The sequence below is a fragment of the Triplophysa rosa genome, linkage group LG1 (genome assembly GCF_024868665.1).
Source record: "Triplophysa rosa linkage group LG1, Trosa_1v2, whole genome shotgun sequence".
In the NCBI taxonomy this organism is placed as follows: Eukaryota; Metazoa; Chordata; class Actinopteri; order Cypriniformes; family Nemacheilidae; genus Triplophysa; species Triplophysa rosa.
The window spans coordinates 5,720,077-5,744,274 of record NC_079890.1 but is presented as its reverse complement, the minus strand read 5'-3'; the positions used below and the strand labels follow the sequence as shown (position 1 = coordinate 5,744,274).

The 24,198-nt window shown below is 48.8% G+C and overlaps 1 protein-coding gene across 3 annotated transcripts in view; it reads right to left on the bottom strand.

Annotated features, from left to right (window-relative positions):
• The window catches only part of rin1b (Ras and Rab interactor 1b), a 113,869-nt gene that overhangs the window by 7,503 nt on the left and 82,168 nt on the right, over positions 1-24,198 (bottom strand). For all 3 annotated transcript variants that reach the window (XM_057348387.1, XM_057348369.1, XM_057348377.1), the window contains exon 7: positions 5,708-6,200. In XM_057348387.1, the coding sequence (XP_057204370.1) occupies positions 5,708-6,200 (493 nt within the window). The remainder of the gene's footprint in view (positions 1-5,707; positions 6,201-24,198) is intronic.

Sequence of the window (24,198 nt, the reverse complement as noted above, 5' to 3'; positions counted from 1 at the left end):
TCTCAATTCTCCCTCATCATCGCCCGTTCCTACGGTTCGCTTTCGAGGGTCAGGCATATTAGTACAGAGTCCTCCCCTTCGGTCTGTCCCTGTCCCCACGAGTCTTCACGAAGATTGTGGAAGCCGCCCTCACTCCTCTCTGGGAGAGAGGTGTGTGGGTACTAAACTATCTCGACGACTGGCTCATTTGACACTCGTGAGATCTGTTATGTACACACAGGGACCTAGTGCTTCGGCACCTAGATCGATTGGGACCACAGGTCAACCGAAAAGGAGCAAGCTCTCCTCTGTGCGGAGCATCCTCTTTTTTGGTATGGACCTCAACTCTGTCTCCATTACAGCGCGACTGCGCTCAGTCAGTGTTGAACTGCTTGGGTTCAAGCAGTCAACGGGAAGAGGCTCCTGGGCACATGGCATCCTCGACGGTGGTGATACCCCTCGGGCTGATGCACATGAGACCGCTCCAACACTGGCTACAGAGTCGAGTTCCCTGGAGAGCGTGGCACACCGGCAGCAGGCGGATGGTGATTACGCTTTTCTGCCGACGCACCCTAACCCCTTCTCTTCAATGACCTTTCTACAGACGGGGGTCCCTCTCGGGCAGGTCGAGACGCGTCAGGGTCGCAGACGCCTCCCTGCAGGGTTGGGGTGCCGTGTGCAACGGGCACGCATTGTCGGGGCGATGGACGGGCCCCTGCCTGCGCAGGCATATCAAATTGCCTAGAGTTGTTGGATGTGCTACCTGCACTGAAGGGGTTACAACCTCTCGTGCAGGACAAGCACGTGCTGGTCCGGTCGGACAGCACAACTGCCTTAGCGTTTTTAACCGCCAGGGTGGCGTTCGCTTACGGCGTCTAACACGACTCGCCCAACGCCTCCTCCTGTGGAGTCCGCAGGTGAGCAGATCCCTGCGAGCCACACATATCCCAGGCGACCTGAACCAGACAGCCGATGTGCTCTCTCTTCAGTTGACGCCTCGCGGAGAGTGGCGACTCCACCCCCGCCCAGCCAGCTCATTGGGTACAGTCCGGGCGGGCTCAGGTAGACCCCTTCGCCTCCCTGGACACCACCCATTTCCCGCTAAGGTACTCCCTGCCTCGGCACGGATGCTCTAGCGCACAGCTGGCCGTGGGACAAGCGGAAGTACGTCTTTCCCCCAGTGAGCCTCATTGCACAGACCCTGTACAAGGTCAGGGAAGAGGAGCATCAAGTGTACTAGTTGCGCCATACTGGTCCAACCGGACTTGGTTCTCGGAGCTAATGCTCTTGACGACAGCTCCCTCCTGGCCGATTCCCCTGACGAAGGACCTGCTTTCCCAGGGGAAGGGCACGTTATGGCATCACGGGCTAGACCTCTGGAACCTCCATGTCTGGCCCCTGGACAGAACGAGAAGATCCTGAGTGGCCTAACCCCTGCGGCGGTTAAGACCACTACTCAGGCTAGGGCCCTGGCCACTAGGCGACTATACACCTATAGTGGTGCCTCTTCTCATCCTGGTGCTCTTCTCGAAGAGAAGACCCGCGGAGTTGCTTGATCAAGTGGGTGCGGTCCTCCCAGAGACTTGAGAATAATCTCTCCCCTGCCACACTGAACGTGTATGTAGCCGCTGTTGCCGCTCATCACGACCCAGTTGCTGGTAGTCTCTAGGACAGCACAACCTGATCATTTGGTTCCTAAGGGGCGCAGGAAGGCTACCACCTCACCCACGCTCCGTACCCTCTTACGACCTTGATGCGGTCCTGGAGCCCCCTCGGAGATGCCGCTCTTTCTCACTTTCGATGAAGACGGCTCTCGGGAGGACGCTCAAGAGGGTAGCGGACCTACAAGCATTCTCCATGTCCATAGATTGCCTAGAACTCGGGCCCGGTCATTCTCATGCTATCTTGAGACCCCGGCCCGGCTACGTGCCCAAAGTTCCCACCACTCCCCCGAGACACCAGGTGGTGAACTTACAGGCGCTCCCCACCGGGGAGGAAGACCCAACCCCATCCGTGTTGTGTCCAGTACGCGCATTGCGCCTCTGCTTGGACCGCACGCAGAGCCTCAGAAGCTCTGAGCAGCTCTTTGTTTGTTTTGGGGATCAGCAGGGAGGGCTGTCTCAAACAGAGATTGGTGCACTGGATCATGGACGCCGTCACTTTGGCGTACCTGTCCTAAGATCGCCTACGCCCACTGGGTGAGAGCTCTCTCCACACGGAGTACAGCCTCCTCATGGGCAATGGCTCGAGGCACCTCTCTGGCAGACATCTGCAGAGCTGCGGGTTGGGCTACACCCATCACCTTCGCGAGGTCCTACAGCCTCCGCGTAAAACCGGTATCGGCTCGAGTCTTGCAGGCATCAGGCAAGACCGGCGGCCGGTAGGGTGTACGCCTATGACAGTACCTTCCCCCCTTTCTCCTAAGGGGGTCAGCGTACTACTAGCCTCCCTTCTTCCCCCACTGGGTGAAGAACAGGCACTCCATCCATCACTAGCAAGCACCTCCTGCGGGCGGGCTGGGCAGAGCAGCCCTGCCCCTTAGGCCGGGTATCTATTCACAACATAGCTCTAACCGGACCTAGTGCTATGAGACATTGCAACCTCCCAGTAGGGCGGTTCCGTCTCATGAATCCTCATGCTGGTTCCCACCTTGGTAACCCATGACCTCCTTAGGTGGACCTCCACCTCGCGGTTAACTCCTTCAATCTGCACTTTCTTCCCATGAGCTCTCCCCTATCGGTGAGACCATGTTGGTATCTCCACTAGACTCCTCCCTGCGGTAGGAAGTGGTCTCTGTAGCGCATCCCCCACTTGAGGAAGTAGCGCTTACCCAGTGGCCTTACGGTTCCGGGCGGCTTCTCGCTGTTAGAGAAACAAGGCCGCCGCCTGTGAGGCCGAAGGTATGGCCTTCCCACCTTTCAAGAAAGCTCTGGGACCCCCTACCTACCCACTGGTAGGTTACAATTTCGCGGTAGCGCTCACGGCTGACACGCCCAGGCCAGTCACCATCGCTTCGCTAGAGATTGTGACAGGGCACAGTGTTATGGCGTTTTCCATAGGAACCCCATCTGTCGGTTCGACACAACGTCGAGAGACCGACAGAAAGGGAACGTCTCGGTTACGGATGTAACCTCGGTTCCCTGATGGAGGGAACGAGACGTTGTGTCCTCCTTGCCACAACACGTGCTGTCCACTGCAGCAGTCGTGAGAGGTCTCAGGCTCCTCAGAACTAAGGTGAATGAATGAGGCACGCCGTCTCCCTTTTATTTCCGGATATCCGGGGGCAGAGTCCGGCATGCAAATTTCATTCGCCAATTTTCATTGGCCTTTTCTAAGAAGTCGGAAGCGATTGGTTCTCAGGGACGAACCCCATCTGTCGGTTCGACACAACGTCTCGTTCCCTCCATCAGGGATCCGAGGTTACATCCGTTACCTAGACGTTTTGTCTGTATGCTTGTTTACATATGCAGTGTCCGAAATTAACTTCTGTTTAATTTGCCATGTTATGTAGTTAAGGCGTGCCTGGTATAATGTTACTGTTTTAATGGCGGTAGGTCTTTCTTGCTGTCCAATGAAATTCCATCTTACATTTACTTTGTATGAAATGTAGGAGAGGGGATGTATCCTAAAACTTAGCTGAAAGCTGATTGGTTGCCCCCACATGTGTACTGTCCAATAGCATTTTTCAAACTTGATTGACAAATGGATAAAGAAAAGCATCTGGCAAAACGACAAAGAAAAGCAATTGGCAAATAGAGAGAGAAAAACATTTGGCAAATGCTTTTTTAAAATGTGCATTTAAAATGATTTATTATTGAACTTTTTATAGTTTTGTTTTTCTACGTTTTAAAACAGTAATTAAATAAACAGTTTTAACTTGATCTATTTATTTATACATTTAAAAATGGTTTTATAAATGTATTGTTTTATTGTTCAATTAAACTGCATTTTAAAACACAAATTAAATAAACCATTTTAAGTCTATTAATTTCTCAATTTAAAAAGTGATTTATTTGTTTACATTTTTATGTTTTAATTATTAAATTGATCAATTGATTCTTCATTTGATTTATAAACTGCACGATTGGTCCTCCATAGGTACGAGTCTTTGGATGCATAATAGGTATTTTTGACAAGCATTTATTTTTTGAATTGCTTTAAACTGAAATGAAAAGTGATCCAGTTGTTACCAACTCAACTTCATTTAAATGTACTTATCCGAAGCAACTTACATTGCATTATACTAAACATTTGTTTCTGAGTATGTGCAATCCCTGGGATCGAACCCGTCAGCGCCATGCTCTAACCACTGAGCTACAGGAAAAGAATAGAGAAATTAATTTAAACTGAGTTGTCTACTGTCATTCCATCTGTTTCCAAACAACTCGAGAGACCTAGTATGTCTGTGCGAGAGATGAAACGAGAAATGAAAACAAACACATTCTTGCAATGTTCTTCAATAAGAGCTAGATGCAGAGCAGCAACTTGGGAAAGAACAAATGGCTTTCAAAGTACATTTCAATGTGAACTTTACACAGCCCTGTTAACAGTATCTAGAATGTGAGATGAAAAATGCAGCTTAAAAATGTTTTTCTCTGCACATGGACATTTGACGCCACGAGTGTGTAATATAGCACAACAATGACAAATGAACAGTACTTTGTGTTTGAGACTGTAGAACTTTAAGCAGTAGTAGAAGATTATTTTTTGACGGATACTCATTGAAGCTTGTTCATATAAATGCAAATGAATTGAGTCAGTGCATCAGAAATATAGAACAGCTCTTTAAGTATAATTCTATTTGTAAATATGTACATTACGCTCTTGTTTTTCACTTTTTAATATAGAGCTTATAAACATAATGTACATATAGGAAACATCCACTAAACGGCTTGGTGAAACATAAATAACATCCTCTGCTCAGTTCAAATTATTGTTTGTACACCACAAGAAAGAGCCAAACACAGTGAGCAAGAAACTCTGAGCACTGAGCCAAATCTGCCACCTATCCTTCCTCTCTCTATCTCACTCCTTCTCTCTCTACCCCTTCATTCGATTCCGAAGTATGCGTGGGAATGTGTTATGTGCTAATGATAAATGTAAAGTAGAAAATGCAAATGCCTCCACCAACATCTGAAACCGCATCCTTCCCTACAGAGAAATGTGGATGATTTTTATATCTCTTGCTTTGATTTAGGGGTGATAACTCATAATCTTACTGCTACTACATTATCAGTTCTTCCAGCTATGCAGGGTATTAAAAATATGATGGTTTTATTTAAACCTTGTGATTGTTCTGTAATAAACGATGTAATTAAAAAAGATCTAATTTCATACTGTGGCTTAAGCGCACAGCGTACCACCTGAAGTTAATGAACTGCAGAAAAAAATAGAATTTCACTAGAAAAACATTGCTTAACGTTAGGAAAACATGATACTATCCAGGTGCAACACTAATTTTTCATCTAACACCATATTGAATTTTGTTGCCGGATACAACAGTGCAACTAAAGCACAAACACCTCTTTTCCTAAAAGTTAATTTTTCAAGAAAAATGTGATCCTTATGATAAAGGATCTGTACTTCTAATGATCAATTTGTATGTTCAAAACCTACAGGGGTTATAAAGGAGGTATCATCACTGTGTTCTTAATAAAGACGCTTAGTTTCATGTTCCTCCAGGGGAAATGTCTCTCTAATAAGTATCACTGGCAAGAGACCTCCTTACCTTTCTCATTCTCAGGCACCAACGTCTCAATCGGAGGCTCAATTTCTCCTGCTTCCAGAAGGAGGCTCTTGGCTTGGGACAGAAATCTCCTCAACCCTTCAAGAATCTTGACAGCAGAACTAGAGGTTGAGGCCTCTATCTCCTGCCTCTGTTTCTCTAGAAAATCTTGCACCAATGACCCAAATGTAGAGCGTCTGTCGCGGGAGAGTTCATCTACCAATCGGGCAACTCGTCGTTCAGGAGCAAACACGCAGACGAAGGCGGCAGTCATGCGGCGCAAGGTGGAGGTGGGGTTCGCAGAGGGGAATCGAGTACCTCGTGCGGCAGGAGGCCATTGTTCGGCGGAGTCCACCAGGTTGTCCTCTTCTTCCAGACTGCTAAAAGAGCTATTGCTGTCCAGTTCAGCAAGAGAAGGAGCACGAGTTCTTTCCAAAGCAAGGCAAACCTCACCATCTTCAGGTTCATCATTGTCCCGTTGGGGTATAAAGTTACTCTAAAAGCACAACAAGATGTAAATGTGTGTTAATTTTAGGACACTGCACTACAGAAATACTTCAAAAACACATCACGATTACAACCTTCCTGAACCACGTGAAGCGTGGGCACAACATGTTGAATATCATTATATTGCTTGTAGGAGGCAGTTAAACCACTAAAGGTTACATTTGTGCTAACCTTCCTCCACCCGCGCTAACACGCTAACTCATACAAATGCGTGGTGATGGTGATTTAGTAGGAACAACATATTTTCTTAGTCCTAACCTTTTCCACAACCCTTAGCCTAAATGATGGATGCTCATTCCTGCTCCTGGAGACCTACGATACTTTAAAATATTTATCCAACCCCTATAAACTCACCTGAATCAGAAAGTCGGAGTTTGGTTGAAACTAAACCCTTAAGAAAGTAAGATCTACGAGGTTGAGCACTTCTGCCCTAAAACATAAACTACATACTGTTCAAAAATACAGAAACACAACATAACAAATGAACATAACCGAAAGTAATTTCTTCCATTTCTCAAATACCATTCACTACGAAGCTTTTGTCTACCATCATTATGAAATTATATATTGCGATATAATTTTGCAATGAAGACACGTATTGGAGTGTGATTTTCAGTTTAAACCGGTGAACCGGATGAACTGTATTTACATTACACCATTCACGCATTTTGAGAAAGTAACGTAACCCATTTATTTATTATATAACATAAAAAACGTTAAACAACTTTTTAAAAATATTTAATATTCCAAGTGTACTGAGGTCAAACAATCAATTTTTACGAGGAAAAGGTACTAAAGTGAGCACCATCTGCAGTAAATATTCAGATCAGGTGAACGGGTTTAAACACACAGTGATACGCAGCTGTAACTGTGAAATAGCATTGGCTCTCATGTATCTCGTGACTGATTGTGTCATTACGGAAGATTTGAATGTGAAGTGTCATTGGCTTTCAAGACCGATTGAGTCATGACGACTAAATGTTTAACGAGATCTTACTGTGTGCATTGCATTCACGGATAACTTCGTATAAACTTATCTTATGGCCTCAATTCAGAAGGTTTGCAACGCAAGTTGTTTTGTAATATACTGTTTTTCGGTCAATGTATGAAATATATACCTGTGACTGTACTTTCACTCATGTGTTGTGTTTTGTATGGTTGAGAAGTGGTTAGGTTTAGGCAGGGGTGGGGTTAGGGGCTCCAAAATATCTTGAAAACCATAAATATGCATTAAACTACTGATACTATAACAAATACGAAGAATTAAATGCATAGTGAACAACCTAATGCACATCAGTACATGGGTACTAAAATGGTACTAAATGGTACTGTAAAAAATGTAATGTAGTACATTGCGTAAATTTATGATATGTGTGGAAAAAATGTTTATAATGTTAACCATGTTTTTATTCAATGTTCACAGGTCTTGTGCACTTAAATGTTAAATGTCTAATAGACTACTCGGTTCAGGAGAATAACCGATACAACCTTTAAAATGTATTTTAAAATACAGTACTTTACAGATGTTTAATGTATCATATATAGTCAAACTTTGTTAACTGCCTCTGTTAGATCACAATTACTGCATTTTTAAACAAAAATTATATAGTAAAAAATGGAAAAGTTGTTCCTTTGCGTTTTTGAAGTTTCATGTACACACAATACGATCTACATTTATCTACAAACTCCCCTTGTCATTTCAGCCTGACAATCCAATAGTTTCTGTGCGTGTCTCAGCATGTCTGAGTGACATTTCACTCTGGATGAAGGACCATCACCTGCAGCTGAACCTTGCAAAAACAGAACTGCTTGTGATCTCGGCCGACCCAAAGATTCATCACAACCTCTCCATTCAACTAGGTTAATCAGAAACGGAGCTTCGTTCAATAATAACAATTTAATACCAAACCCTCAAAAAAGTGGACGGATTACAGTGAGTTCACTCAGCTCTGTGACGCTGTGATAGAGAACACAGGTTAGCGTCTGATTTCTTCCTTCATACCGCGCTCTACAGGAGCTTGACAACAAACTTAATCACACAGATGAGAAGAATATTAGCGGCTGTCCACTAACACGACAAAGATGCTGTTTTCCCTTTATTTAACAGTGAAAGTTCAAAGATATATATGTGAGTACCACAGAGTGAACAGAGTGAGAGTGTTTTTGAGAGTTTTGAGGCAGTGTCAAATGAAGCTCTGTTATTCTGTATCCTCATGAGGACGAACTCCTGTCCAGCTACAATAAAAGCATTTAAACTATACTTCATTGATAAAGAAGGCCAATTAAATGTTTAATCTAATTCTGCTATTAGTTGAAAAGACAAATTCTCATTATGAGTCATATGTCTCATTATTAGTCATTATGTTTGCGACAATATGTTAGGCTATCATTTATAAAATGCTGTATTGTTAAATAGTAATATTTTAATAACCTTAATATACCCGGAGTGTGCACATAGCACTAGGAAACGTCTTGGTTACGGATGTAACCTCGGTTCCCTGATGGAGGGAACGAGACGTTGTGTCGAACCGACAGAATGGGGTTTGTCTTGAGAACCTATCATCTTCGAGTATTTAGAAAAAGCCAATGAAAATTGGCGAATGAAATTTGCATGCCGGGCTCCTCCCCGGATGGCCGGGTATAAGAGGGAAGCCGGCGTGCTCATTCATTCACCTTTGGTCTGAGGAGCCTAAAGCATCCTCCCCCGACCGCTGGGGTGGGCGGCCAGTGTTGTGGCATGAGGGACACAACGTCTCGTTCCCTCCATCAGGGAACCGAGGTTACATCCGTAACCAAGACGTTCCCTTTCTGTCGGTCTCTCGACGTTGTGTCGAACCGACAGAATGGGGTTCCTATGGAAAACGCCACAGCACTGAGCCGCGTCACAATCTCTGCGGAGCGACGTTGACTGGCCTGGGCGAGTCAGACGAACACGCTAGCGCGAAATTATGACCTTCCAGTGGAGAGGAAGGGGGACCCAGAGCTTTCCACAAAAAGTTGGGAAGCCCCCTAACGCCGGCCGTCACGGGCGGAGGCCTGATTCTCTAAATGGCGAGAAGCCGCCCGGCACCGTACGGGCCACTGGGTAAGCATTATTCCCCCCCCGGGGGGAAAAACGCTGCAGAGGCCACTACCTACCGTAGGGAGGAATTAGTGGAGACACCACATGGTCTCACCATCAGGGGAGAACTCATGGGAGGAATGTGCGGACTGCAGGAGTTAACCGCAAGGTGGGAGTCCACCTGGGGAGGTCATGGGTTGCCAAGGTGGGAACCATTCATGAGGATACATCAGACGGAACAGCCCACGGAGGGGGGGTTACCACGTCTGGAGCACTAGGTCCGGTTAGAGCTATGTGGGAGATAACTCAACTGTTCCCCGGCCTAAGGGGGCAGGGCTGCTCTGCCCAGCCTGTCCCCTGGAAGGGTGCTTAGTGATGGATGGAATGCCTGTTCTTTACCCGAGGGGAAAGAAGTGAGGCGGGATCGCCACTGCTCCCCCCGGAGGGGGAAGGGCTTCCGCAGGCGTACGCCCTACCGGCTGCCGGTCCCACACCTTGCCAGGATGCGGGCTGACACCGGTTCCGCGCGTAGGTATTAGAACCTCACGGAGTTGTTGGGCATAGCCCAACCCGCAGCTCTGCAGATGTCTGCCAGAGAGGCGCCCTGAGCCAGTGCCCATGAGGGGTGTGCCTCACTCCCAACGGGCAGGGGCGAAATGAGATCGGTATGCCCTAACGAGGGCATCCACGATCCAGTGCGCCAGCCTCTGTTTGGAGACAGCCCTCCCTTCTGCTGACCTCCGAAACAGACAAAGAGCTGCTCAGAGCTTCTGGGCTCTGCGTGCGGTCCAAGTAGAGGCGCCGTGCGCGTACTGGACACAACACGGATAGGTTGGGTCTTCCTCCCCGGTGGGGAGCGCCTGCAGGTTCACCACCTGGTCTCTCGGGAGAGTGGTGGGAACCTTGGGCACGTAGCCGGGGCGGGGTCTCAAGATAACGTGAGAATCCCGGCCCCGAGTTCTAGGCAATCTGTGGACACGGAGGGTGCTTGTAGATCCCCTACCCTCTTGGAGGTGAGCGCCATGCGGAAAGCCGTCTTTATCAAGACTGAGAAAGAGCGGCAACCCCGAGAGGCTCGAAGGGGGCGGGGCCTCTTGAGGCCCGCCACCTAGGTCGCAAGAGGGTACGGAGCGCGGAAAGGTGGTCACCCTCTCGCGCCCCTTAGGAACCTAATGACCAGGCCGTGCTGTCCCAGAGGCTACCCAGCACTTGGGTCATGATGAGCGGCCGTAGCGGCTACATACATTCCCAGTGTGGAGGGGGAGAGGTTACTCCCCCGTCTCTCTTGAGGACGGGACAGCTCGTACCCGACCGAGCAACTCCGCGGGTCTTCTCGCCGAGAAGAGCACCAGGACGAGAAGAGGCGCCACCTATGGGCGTATAGCCGCCCAGTGGCCGAAGCCCTAGCCTGAGTGACGTCCCAACCGGACCGGGGGTGGGTCACTCAGGATCTCCTCGTCCCGTCCAGACATGGAGACCAGGTTTTGCCTGGGATGCCGTAACGTGCCCCTTCCCCTGGGGAAGCTGTTCGCCAGGGGGAGCGGCCAGGGGGGAGTTGTTGTCAGAGCCTCAGCTCCGAGAACCAAGTCCTGGTTAGGCCAAAGGGGCGTAACTAGTACCACTTGATGCTCCTCTTCCCTGGCCTTGCACAGGACCTGTGCAATGAGGCTCACTGGGGGGAAGCGTACTTCCGCTTGTCCCGCGGCCAGCTGTGCGCAAGGGCATCCGTGCCGAGGGTGCCTCGGACAGGGAGTACCAAAGCGGACAATGGGTGGAGTCCGGGGAGGCAACAGGACCACCTGTGCCTGGCCGAACTGCTCCCAAATGAGCCGGCTGCGCGGGGATGGAGTCGCCACTCTCCGCGAGGCGTCGACTGACGAGAGAGCGCATCGGCTGTCTGGTTCAGGACGCCTGGGATGTGTGTGGCTCGCAGGGAACTGATCACCTGCTGACTCCAGAGGAGGAGGCGCCGGGCGAGTCATGTTTAGCTGCCGTGAGCGAATCCAATGATATACGCCACAGCAGCTGTGCTGTCCGACCGGACCAGCACGTGCCTGCCCTGCACGAGAGGTAGTAGCCTCCTCAATGCAAGTAGCACAACCAACAACTCTAGGCAGTTGAAATGCCAACGCAGGCGGGGGCCCGTCCACCGCCCCGACACTGCTTGCCCGTTGCACACGGCACCCCAACCTTGCAGGGAGGCATCCCAAAGGGGACCCCTGTCCGCAAGAAGGTCATGGAGACCAGGGGGTTAGGGTGTGTCGGCAGAAAAGCGTGATGACCATACGCCTGCTGCCGGTGTGCCACGCTCTCCAAGGAACTTGACTCTGCAGCCAGTGTTGGAGCGGTCGTATGTGCATCGACCCGAGGGGGACCACCCCCGCCGAGGATGCCATGTATCCCAGGAGCCTCTTGTTACAGGGGGACCGCTGACTGTCTGAGCTTCAGGCAGTTCAACACTGATCGGGCGCGCTAATCAGTCGCGCGCCTCTGGGAGGCCGCGAGGTGCCGGCTTCCTCATCGCGGGTCTCGCCCCCCCCCCGGGGGGTGAGCGGGGCCGCTCGTGAGGACAGAGTCGAGTTCCATACCGAGAAAGAGGATGCTCTGCACCGGGGAGAGCTTGCTCTTTTCTCAGTTGACCTGTAGCCCCACCGATCTAGGTGCCGGAGAACCAGGTCCCTGTGTGTACACAACAGATCTCGAGAGTGTGCCAAAATGAGTCAGTCGTCGAGATAGTTAGTACCCGCACACCTCCTTCCCACGGGCAAGGATGGCGGCTTCCATGACCTTCGTAAAGACTCGTGGAGACAGGGACAGACCGAAGGGGAGGACCCTGTACTGATATGCCCGTCCCTTGAACCGTCGGAACGGACGATGTCGAGGGAGGATCGAGACATGAAGTACATGTCCTTCAGGTCGACTGCCATGAACCGGTCCTGACACCTGACGGACGTCAGGATGCGCTTCTGCGTGATCAACCTGAAAGGCAGCTATGTGTAGGTGCCTGTTCAGAACACACAGACCCAAGATAGGGCGCAACCCCCCGCCTTTCTTGGGGACAATGAAGTACAGGCTGTAAAACCCGTTGAACATCTCGGCTGGTGAGACGGGCTTGAACACTCCCTTCACCAGAAGGGTGGCGACCTCGGCCCGAAGTACGGAACATCCTAGCCTCTGACTGAGGTACATTGGATGCTGAACTTGGCGAGCGTGAGGCGACTGGATCGCGTAGCCGAGACGGATCGTCTTCCCTAGCCAGTCTGACAGCCTGGGAAGCCGGACAGGCTCCCAGAATGAGACGGAACTAAGGTACGATCTTTTTCATCGTCCCCCGGGGGGGTGGTTCGATGGCTAGCAGTACGGATTCCTTGCCGGGGGAGATCCCCCGGGGAGGAGATCGGCTCTGCCGTTTTTCCTGCCTGGTGACTGCGCAGCTCAACACACTGTCTGACTGAGAGTGCTGAGGGCTGGTGTTTATACTCGACATTGCGCTTTGCCATGACGCAACGTCGAGTTTGCCGTTCACCATCGTGCAGAGGGTGAGAGCGGCTGTGGTAACCCAGAGAGAGAGGAAACTCTCCTTTTTTGAGAGTAAGTGGGCGCCAGCCCCCCGGAGGGGGCCAGCAGATGAAGAGACGGGGCAGGATCCGTCCCTATCCGACTTCCCAGCGATGTGGCTGGGGTCGGGCCCAATGGTAGCCTCGATCCCCCTGAGGTGTTCCCATGACGGCCGCAGCGCCGCGGCTGCTGATGGGGCGATGGTCTCCTCTTCGCTGTCTCCTCCAGGGGGGCCGCCTGAGTGGGGGCACCAGAGCTGGAGGGCGTTGAAGAGGACCAGGGCAGCTGGGAAGCAGACAGTGCACGGGACTCGACGGCCGAGGCGGCCGAGTTGCGGCACGGAGGACTGCTTCTTACTGTTGAGAACCCTCCGGGGAGGCCGCGTGCGGGTCTCGCGCCCCCCCCCCGTCGGACGGGGGGTGAGCGAGGCCGCTGCGGCTCGACAGTAACACCAACCAGCCCCTCCTTGCGAGACGGGTATGTCGAGAAAGCGGACCTTCTCAGCGTTACTCATCTGCGCAAGGATTGGCCAGAGGAGTTTCTCATGGACCACAAGTGTGGACATCGTCCGACCCAGGGCCCGCGTGGTCACCTTGGTCGCCCGTAGAGCGAGGTCGGTGGCGGCGCGGAGTTCCTGCATAAGCGCTGGGTCGGTCTTACCCTCGTGGAGAGCTCTTCTAAGCCCTGGCCACTGGGCGGCTATACGCCCATAGGTGGCGCCTCTTCTCGTCCTGGTGCTCTTCTTGGCGAGAAGACCCGCAGAGTTGCTCGGTCGGGTATGAGCTGTCCCGTCCTCAAGAGAGACGGGGGAGTAACCTCTCCCCCTCCACACTGGGAATGTATGTAGCCGCTACGGCCACTCATCATGACCCAAGTGCTGGGTAGCCTCTGGGACAGCACGACCTGGTCATTAGGTTCCTAAGGGGCGTGAGAGGGTGACCACCTTACCCGCGCTCCGTACCCTCTTGCGACCTAGGTGGCGGGCCTCAAGAGGCCCCACCCTCTTCGAGCCTCTCGGGGTTGCCGCTCTTTCTCAGTCTTGATAAAGACGGCTTTCCGCATGGCGCTCACCTCCAAGAGGGTAGGGGATCTACAAGCACCCTCCGTGTCCACAGATTGCCTAGAACTCGGGGCCGGGATTCTCACGTTATCTTGAGACCCCACCACGGCTACATGCCCAAGGTTCCCACCACTCTCCCGAGAGACCAGGTGGTGAACCTGCAGGCGCTCCCCACCGGGGAGGAAGGTTCTCAAGACAAACCCCATTCTGTCGGTTCGACACAACGTCTCGTTCCCTCCATCAGGGAACCGAGGTTACATCCGTAACCAAGACGTTTTCCTTGTGTTGTTCTAATTGCTTCTATTGCTTACCTCATCTGTAAGTCCATTTGGATAAATGCGTCTGCTAAATGACTAAATGTAAATGTCTAAATGTACATTTACATTGATCTACGAAAATGAGTAAAACGTTGTATCATGCAGATGTTGCTTTGTAATGAAACACTATGCAGCTGTGCACATACACACACAGAGTTAAGCGAAAGGCACTTTTTAATACCCTTTGTCAGGGTGTATACAGTACGTTTGGTGTATATAAATAATGTATGTACAAAAGGTCACATTGAAATGACATTGGTGCCCTCTACCAGACATTTTATGCTAGTGTGTTTGAATGTATATTGTGTTACCACATGACTCATTCCCGCAATTTCATTGGTGCAAGTTAGCCAAACTAGCTGTCAATCATTGTCAAGGTTCTGCCTTGTCAGGTCTGTATGTCTTGTCTTTGTTTAATGTTTTTTTTGTTTATCTTGTGCATGACCGCTTGGTTGTGTCTTTGTTTATGTTGGCCATGCGCTTCCCTAGCCCTACCTTGTTTCCCTTTCTCACACCCCTGTGTTTAGCTCCTTAATTGTCCTCATTTACCTGATCGCGCTCACCTGTTTTGTATGTGTGCCTTCCTCTATTTATTGTGTCGCTTCTCTAATCTCCTTGCTGGTTCGTTGCTTGCTGCTACACGTGGTAGTTTGTAGGACTCTTTGGTTGAGAAGTTATGGTCAGAAGTTATGTTGATCGCCGCTATTATAAAGTTCAATTTCTAACGTTTTTTGTGCATACTCTGTGCGTACATCTAAAAAGTAAGTTGCTAAATACTTCCTTAATCTCTTAGTTGTTAGATTTGACACCTGTTGTGTTATTTGCGCTACTAAATGTCTATTTATCCTCTGAAGTATGATTTGGTGCACACAGAATCTCAATTGCCTGCTAATACCAACATTAAACACGCTAGATAAAATTTCGATTGCAATTGTTCTGAATATTACTTGGAAATATTTAAATCTGCTTTTTGGATAGTTGGTTTAAAGTCAATATTTATACATCTGAGATAATTTACATTTGTTGTAATTATGTACAGATGTTCTTATGCTATTGCACTATTATACGCGTCAGTTCGTGGTATGATTTGACTAAGACCGCCCAAATGTATACACAAGTCAGTACTGTCAGTACAATTGCTTTGGAACCTGATGTTGTATCAGAGAGGCGGTGCAAAGAGGAGACACAAACAAGCACGGTATGTGGAAAATACAGCGTTTTTGAACCTTAAATCGTGTTTACACATTGCATTACATCTCAAACAAAGGATTATATTCATTTTAGCCATGTCATGACTCCTTTAATGTTTCTGTCAGGATCCTGTCCTTCCTATTCTGAGTTTTCGTGTCTTGTGGACAGGGTCGTGACAGTACCATGTCTTGTGTGTGTTTCGTCTTGTGTGGAGACACGTGGCGGTTTGTTTTGACATTTCGCCACGTGTACTCCTGTCTTTCGTTTAGCTCCACCCCCTTGTTTCTCCGTTAGTCTTCTCTAGTTCTGCGCACCCATTCTGAGCTGCAGATTGGTACCAGGGGTATGTACAGATATCATGATTATCACAATCTAGACCACAGAGATCGCAGCCAACCCCCAGCAGCTGTGCATTTTACGTGGCGGGACACTGGCCCAATGCCACCAGCTCCTTATTGTGCTAACACAGATTATAGTGTGCACCTCAGACCAGTCAGCTACCCCCCCCCCCCCCCCCCCGCCCACCAAGTCACGAGGTTATCAGCAACCTCATTATGTTCATCCAGCTACCTATCCAATCCCGCAAGATGACAGACCTATTCCAAGAGACATTCCTTTTCATCCTACACACTACGAGAGGCACCCAGACTTTTATGAGCGACCAGCACAGATTCATGCTGACAAAAGATTCTCAAATCTACCGCAGTCAGCAGATTATGCACAAGATGAGACATATCAGTCATTCCTCCTTCACCTCCATATCATTATGGTGAGCCACCTACCGAGGCCCAATCCCCACCATCCCTAATTTCTGCAGCGAAGATCCCAGAGAATTTGCACGTCTCAAAATTGCGCTGATGTTACCTGCTGAGGCTGTTGATCATCTAAAACAACTTGCTCATAGCAGCTTTCCTGTAGCTCAGTGGTAAGAGCATGGCACTAACAACGCCAAGGTCTGGGTTTGATCCCAGGGGATTGCAAATACTTAGAAACAACTGTATAGGATAATGCAATATATGTTGCTTTGGATAAAAGCGTCTGCCAAATGCATTAATGTAAATGTAGCAGACTCGTATGTCAAAAGCAGGTGCCAATAAACCAACACTATGAGATCTCTAACTGCACTTTATGACCAACTTGCACTGCGAAGAATGGCAGAATTAATGGATGGCCTTACAATCAAGAGTGGTGATATTAGATATTTTAGATTATTTGCCTTCGAAGTTAGTAGCATTAGTTGGAATGCTGGATCAACTTGCAGCTAAAGGCCGGACAGAGCTCAAATGCAGGTCACACGTCTCAGGACCAAATTGCTCCATGACTTAAAGAGCCTATGCATATACCTGTTCCAACTCTACTGGATCTCAGTGACTGCCTTGAATATGTGCTCAGAATACAAGAGGATGAGTCACAGTACACTAGTACTTTGAGCAGAACCTACCCTCGGCCACAGCAGGATCAGAAAAGGAACTCAAAGACAGTTGCTACTGTCTTACAAGGTGGTGAACAGAAGAAAGCATCAGGCGCTGTAGCAGTCAAGAAGGAGAAACTAAGTAGTTACTGTCCCTTTTGCAATACTGGTCAGCACTACTTTAACCAGTGCGCTAACTTCAAACTGCTGAATCAAGATCAAGTGGAGTCCTGGCTGAAGTAAAATTAATTTACATTTACATTTAGCAGACGTTTTTAACCAAAGCAACTTACAGAGAGTTCAGGGAGCAATAAAGCGATACATAATACAGGAGCAATAATACAATAGGTGCTACTACCAAGTTACTAGTTTCCAGAAAAGCCAGAACAATACCTGCTGAGAGAAAGAGAGAGGGTTAGTGTTTTTTTTTTTTTCATTTGCCCGTCAAGTATTCACAGAAGAGATGTTTTAAGAGAGTTCTAAGTAGTTTTTTGGATGTTGCGAGAGATGTGGTTGACTGAGTTGGGAAGAATGTTCCATCAGGAAGGAGTTGTGAAGGTGAAGGAGAATGAGCGGGAAATCGATTTACTGCCCTTTTGAAACGGCAATACAAGACGCTGCTTGTTTGCTGAACGTAGGGTTCTTGATGGAGTGTAGGAGGGTGTGAAAGTATTTCGGTGCAGATCCAGTGATATTCCTGTAGGCAAGCATTAGTGACTTGAATCTGAAACAGGCTTCAACCGGTAGCCAGTGGAGAGAGATGAAAAGGGGTGTCACATGAGCCCTTTTGGGCTCTTGGAAGACGAGGCGTGCTGCTGCATTCTGAACCAGCTGTAGTGGTTTGATAACCTTTGCAGGAAGACCAGCAAGGAGAGCATTGCAGTAGTCCAACCTTGAGATTACCAGGGCCTGGACAAGGAGATGTGCCGCATGCTCAGTGAGATAGGGTCTAACCTTTCTAATGTTAAATAAGGCAAATCGGCATGACCGCGTTGTCTTTGCAATGTGATCATTGAAGGACAGCTGGTCATCAAACATGACTCCGAGGTTCCTGGCTGTTTTGGAAGGAGTGATTGTGGTATTGCCAAGTTGGATGGTGAGATCGTGTTGCACCGTGGGGTGTGCCAGAAATACAAGTAGTTCGGTCTTGGCAGGGTTCAGCTGGAGGTGATGCTCTTTCATCCAAGCTGAGATGTCTTCTAGGCAGGCTGTAATGCGAGGTGCTACAGTGGAATCGTCTGGGTGAAATGAGATGTAAATCTGGGTTTCGTCAGCATAACAGTGATAGGAGAAGCCGTGAGCCTGTATGATGGGTCCAAGGATGTAGTGTAGATGGAGAAAAGGAGTGGTCCAAGGACCTATCCCTGAGGGACCTCAGTGATCATGTGGTGAGCAGTGGACAGCGAGCCCCTCCATGACACCCTGAAGGATCTGCTGGAGAGGTAGGATTTGAACCAGCAGAGAGGGGTACCTGAGATTCCTAGTGATGACAGGGTTGCTAGAAGAATCTGGTGATTGACAGTGTCGAATGCTGCAGATAAGTCTAGCAGAATCAGGAGAGGATTTAGATTCTGCCTTGGCTAGCCGCAGTGCAGTCTTAGTGGAGTGCTTTGTTTTGAAGCCGGAACTGCTTGTCATCCAGTAGTTTATTCTGGGATAGGAAGGAAGATATCTGTTTGAAAACTGCCCTTTCAAGAGTTTTTTCAATAAATGGGAGGAGAGAGACTGGTCTGTAACTAGGGCTGAACGATTAATTGCATTTGCGATTAAAAAGCAATGTGATAAAACGCGATTTTCTAACCGTAAACACTGTGATTATTTATTGTAATGTACAGTTTGATGCGACACTGCTCGGAGCTGACCAGTACAATCTCAAAAGCATTAAAAATACATGGAAAAAGCGCACCACACGACTTTCTCCAAAAGTGCTTGGGACGGAAGCTTGCTCTCTCATGGTGACTGCCTGCGAGTGAAGAGAGCGCGTTGTACCTCATTCGTGTCGCGACTGTGTCGCTCTATATTTCAGCGTGCTTGCCGCACGTCTGTATTTGAACCATGAGCCGCGGCTGAAGAGCGTGTTGTACCACATTCACGCCGCAGATGCGCCTGTCTCTTAAGCGCGCTTCCTGCGCATCTGCATTTAAAATAATGAATTTGTACATTGACCTGTTGAACAATGGCCTCAGGCTCGACAGAACTTGGCACTGTGTAGACTTTAGTGTAAAAGAGCAACAGCACGTCAGTTGTGTGGGACTATTTTGGCTGTTTTGTGTGGATGATGCTGTGCAGTGTCAGGTATTGTGTGTGCTAACATTAATGCTACCTCAAGGGGCAAGACTACTAACGTCATGCAGCATTTACACAATAATAAAAGACCATATATAAGATGTATAATTAACATGTATTAATAGTTTATATTTTTACTTATTTATTTAAAGATTGTCTAGTAAGTTAACAGACAGTGTTTAAGTGCAATCAACATGATTATCATACTGTATGTTTATTACAGTGACTCTGCATTATCAATTTACTGAGTGTGGTAAAGCCGCACAACTCTTGGAGGGTTTGGCATGGTAGTGTACATGACATATAAATGCATTTGGTCTTGGCGGAATAGATCTGCTACGCTGCTGCTGCTGCGGCGGGCAAGTACGGAGACCTGCTACTGCCAATACATCCACAGCATGCTGCTGTGTGCATATAAGAAATGCTGCTGTTGCACATATAACATGTGAATAAACCCCCATAGCTTACATGATCACCTTGTAGCAGATCTATACAAGTGGAGCTGGGGAAGGAGGAGGGTTTCTGAAATGCGCGCGCTTCTACAACAAACTCTAGCCAATATTTAAATGTAGAGCAGCAACCTCATTGGCTGCTGATACGGAGGGAACCAAGCAGCTTCACCATGTAGTAATTATTATGTCAGATTGGTTTAGACTTTAGGATTGCACCATCTAGAGTTTCATGCCAGAACTTACTCTGCCATTTCTGTTATGACAACTCTCGGAGGGTTTGGCATGGTAGTGTACATGACATAAATGTATTTGATCTTAGCGGAATAGATCTCATACGCTGCTGCGGCGGAGCAAGTACGGAGACTTGCTACTGCCAATACATCAACAGCATGCTGCTGTGTGCATATAAGGAATGCTGCTGCTGCCCATATAACATGTGAATAAACCCCCATCAAAGCAGGATAAACAGAATGAACAATGCAAGCCAAAGAACAGGAACACCCCCCAACAGATCTATCGCCAAGACATGTGTACTGTTGCTGCTCCGAAGGGCTATGAGAACTCCATGGATTACTATCTCTGTGTGCCTTGGGTACCTCTCCAACCGGCTTAACGCTAATGACCTATGGCTATGTGTGCCTCAGCTACCTTCCGACCGGCTTAACACTAGTGGTCTATGACTATGTGTGCCTTGGGTACCTCTCCGACCTGCTTAACACTAGTGGCTTATAACTAACTATGTGAGCCTTGGCTACCAGCCACTGGCTTAATGCTGATGCCTATGACTACGTGAGCCTCGGCTACTATGCCGAATGACTTAATTCTAATAGACGCGCACTAAGTGCAATGTTAATTAACAAAGATACGTTGCAGTCCAAAAGATGAGACCCCAGCATCCACCTGAGCAAATTATTAAGATTTAGTAAGATAAGGTCATTATACTTATTGTCGAGCCATCAAAATCAAATGAAGCACATGCTTCTGCCCTTGCGCACACTCACCACACCCGGTAAAAAGAAGAAAAACGTCAACCTGAGATAAACATGAGATTACTCGCTGAGTATGGTGACACTAGTCGTAGTGGGGCGACTTTATAAACGCTGGTTGAGGTGGCCAAATGTGGACAGGATTCAGGTAAAAGAATCGGTGATTGAAAAGAGATTCTTCACAAAGACGCGTTTATAGACTTCTTGGTTGACATCTGCACCACTTATTCTTGGCAATGATATCTGTATTAACAATAATTACAATCATATGTACAGAGAACCATTGGCACACTGACATTGTACTCAAATATATACAAATAAACATCAGACAATCAATCTGCATCATTACAGAAATAGCACCTAAACAAATGCAAATAGGCATGGTGTAGTTGGCAATAACAAGATACTGTATAACTGTAAACACGCTTGTAACACAGCACAAGCTAATGCTATTTAGCGTATTCTCTCGTGGCGAATTACGGCCGCTACAGTGCTCAACACTCGCCAGTGGAAACCACGAAGATCGGCGGACATCAATACGTGTACTAGATAACGAACATAGCACGGATTTAGTTACGGGAAGGCATGAACGCATAATACAGAGCATAGACAAAATGCAGAGATGAGCATTCATCAAATTGTCTTCCTGTGCAGCACTTAAATCAGTCCATGTGGACAACAACTTTGGTTCCTAGGACAGGCTGTACACCAGTAAAAATACAAACGACCGAGAAGTTTATTCAATTAGACTGTTTTCATATCGGTTACTTCGGTAATAGAGTGATAGCTCTAGCTGCATGTTGCTCGAGCTGTACAAACACAGATGTGTGAATGCTACTGCCGATAGCTTATTGTTAGCTCAAGCATACAATGCAAGACTGAGTGCTAACATAAACTTATTTGACTGTTACATGGTTAATCATTTTAAAATAATTTAGGCAGACCACACATTATACACAGTGAGTAAGTAAGGAGTAAAAGGTCATTCACTTATCTTAGGTTTGGATGCTTTCTGAAATGCGCATGCTGCTACAACAAACACTAGCCAATATTTAAACGTAGAGCAGCAAGCTCATTGGCTGCTGATACGGAGAGAACCAATCAGCTTCACCGTGTAATAATTATTATGTCAGATTGGTTTAGATTTTAGGACTGTGCCATCTAGAGTTTCATGCCAGAACTTACTCTGTCATTTTTGTTTTATATTTATGTTATCTGCACTTTAGTTTCTGAGATTAATGACTTTCATGTTACACCAAGCTAAAGCCCCAGGATTACTTGACTTTCCACGTCCATGTCCGTCTCACACACAAACGCGTTCGAGTACGTCCGAGTTCGACACATGCGGAGTATAAATGAGTATGTGTGAGAACTTGAGATCCTATCATCTCTGATTGTACTTTTAAAAGGCCAATTAACTTGGCGAATGGCATGGCATGCCAGACTCTGCCCCGTGCATACGGGTATAAAAGGAAGATGGCGTGCCCATTCATTCACCTTTTGTTCTTCGGAACCAGCGAGGTATCACATGCTGAACATTATTTTCTCTGATATTGCTACTGGATCTACGACACAGAGCAGCAGACTGTGTGCGACTTCCCCTGGGCGTTTCGGTAGTGGACCTAGGTGTCTAAAAGAGCAAATTTCTCTAAAAGAGCTGAAATTTCCTACAGCGTGCTCATGTCGTCAGACATGTCTCGCCGCTGTAATCTTGGATGCGGCCGCCTCGTCCTCGAACCTGACGGCACGATACCTGCATCATGTGCTTGGGTCTCCAGCATGCTGAAGTAGCATTCATCGATACGGCAAGCATATATCTATCAAGGTGTTGCGGTCACGGTTTGCTGTGTTCTTTCTGGACACAGCCACAACATCGTCTGCTTCCTGTTCAGCGGCAGCTGCCAAGCTGACCGCAAGGGTCAGCCAATGCTGCGGCTGTCCATGCCCCGATAAGCTCACCAAACTCATCTCCGATGGGTGGCAGTCGACTGTCCCATAGCGGATCCATGCAAGAGCGTGATGAGGATGAGGTCCCATGCCGCGACGGAAACCTCCTGGCATCAGGTGTAGAAGACTCCCGGGAGCTCCCAGCTATGGCCGGTCGAGCCCAGGACGAGGCTGACGCGGCGATGTCAGCCATGCTTGCCCTGGAGCCACGTTCCACCCCGTTACCTTTATCCCAGAGGTGCATGAGGAGCTCACTAAGACGTGAAACGCCCCCTTCTCGGCGTGTTCACGGAAAACGAGCTCCGTCACCTTGACTTCCCTCAACAGCGGGGCAGCTTAGGGCTATGTCGATGTACCCCAGGTCGAGCGTGCTGTCACGGTACACCTGTGCCCACAGACGGCCGCCACCTGAAGGGGCCAACCAAAGTTCCCTTCCAAGGCATGTAAGTACTCTTTGACACTCGTGAAGCTGCCTCCGCCCTTCACGCCATGGCGATCCTGCAGGTCCACCAAGCCAAGGCATTGAAGCGGCTGGACAAGGGAAGACACGACCCAGCGGCTATGCAGGAACTGCACACCGCCACTGACTTCCCGAGAAGAGGTCTGGCACCCGAGACCAGACCTCTGAAACCTCCACGTCTGGCTCCTGGACAGGATGAGGAGATCCTAAGTGACCTGTCCCCCGCGGTTGTGAGCACGATCACTCAGGCCAGAGCTCCAGCCACTAGGCGTCTGAATGCCTAAAAGTGGCACCTCTTCTGGTCCTGGTGTTCTTCCTGCTGGGAAGATCCGCAGAGTTGTGTGATCGGTGTTGTGCTGTCCTTCCTCCAGGAAAGGTTAGAGCGCAATCTCTCCCCCTCCACGCTCAAGGTGTATGTCGCCGCACATCACACGCTTGTGGCCGGTCTCTCGGACAGCACGACCTGGTCATCAGATTCCTGAGGGGCGTGAGGATGATGAATCCTCCACGTCCGCGCTCCGTACCCTCTTGGAACCTCAATGTGGTTCTCGTGGGCCTGGAAAGGGCCTCTTTCGAGCCCCGGGCAGAAGCCACTCTACCTCATCTTACGATCAAGACGGTTCTCCTAGTGGCGCTCGCCTCCATCAAGAGGGTAGGGGATCTGCATGCACTCTCTGTGTCCAACGAGTGCTTAGAGTTTGGGCCGGACGACTCCCATTTGGTTCTAAGACCCCGGCCCGGCTATGTGCCCAAAGTTCCCATCACTCCCTTCAGGGACCAGGTGGTGAACTTGCAGGTGCTCCCCGCGGGGAGGAAGACCCAACCCCTTACGTGTTGTGTCCAGTACACGCCCTGTGCCTCTACTTGGACCGCACGCAGAGCTTCAGAAGTTCTGAGCAACTCTTTGTCTGTTTTGGATGACAGCAGAAGGGGAGAGCTGTCTCCAAACAGAGGTTGGCGCCGTCGTGGATGCCATCACTCTGGCGTACCGGACCCAAGATCTCCCATGCCCACTGGCAGTGAGAGCACACTCCACCCGGGGTGTAGCCTCCTTGTGGGCACTGGCTCATGTCGTCTCTCTGGCAGACATCTACAGAGCTGTGGGTTATCAGTCGTCTGGCTAGGCATATGCCTGCGAAGTGCCTTCTCCCCTTCATCAGGTGAGTCACTGTGCTATTCAGCTTCCCTACTTCCCCCACTGGGCGAAGTACAAGCATCCCATGCATCACTACGCACCTCTCTCGTTTACGAGCCTGGC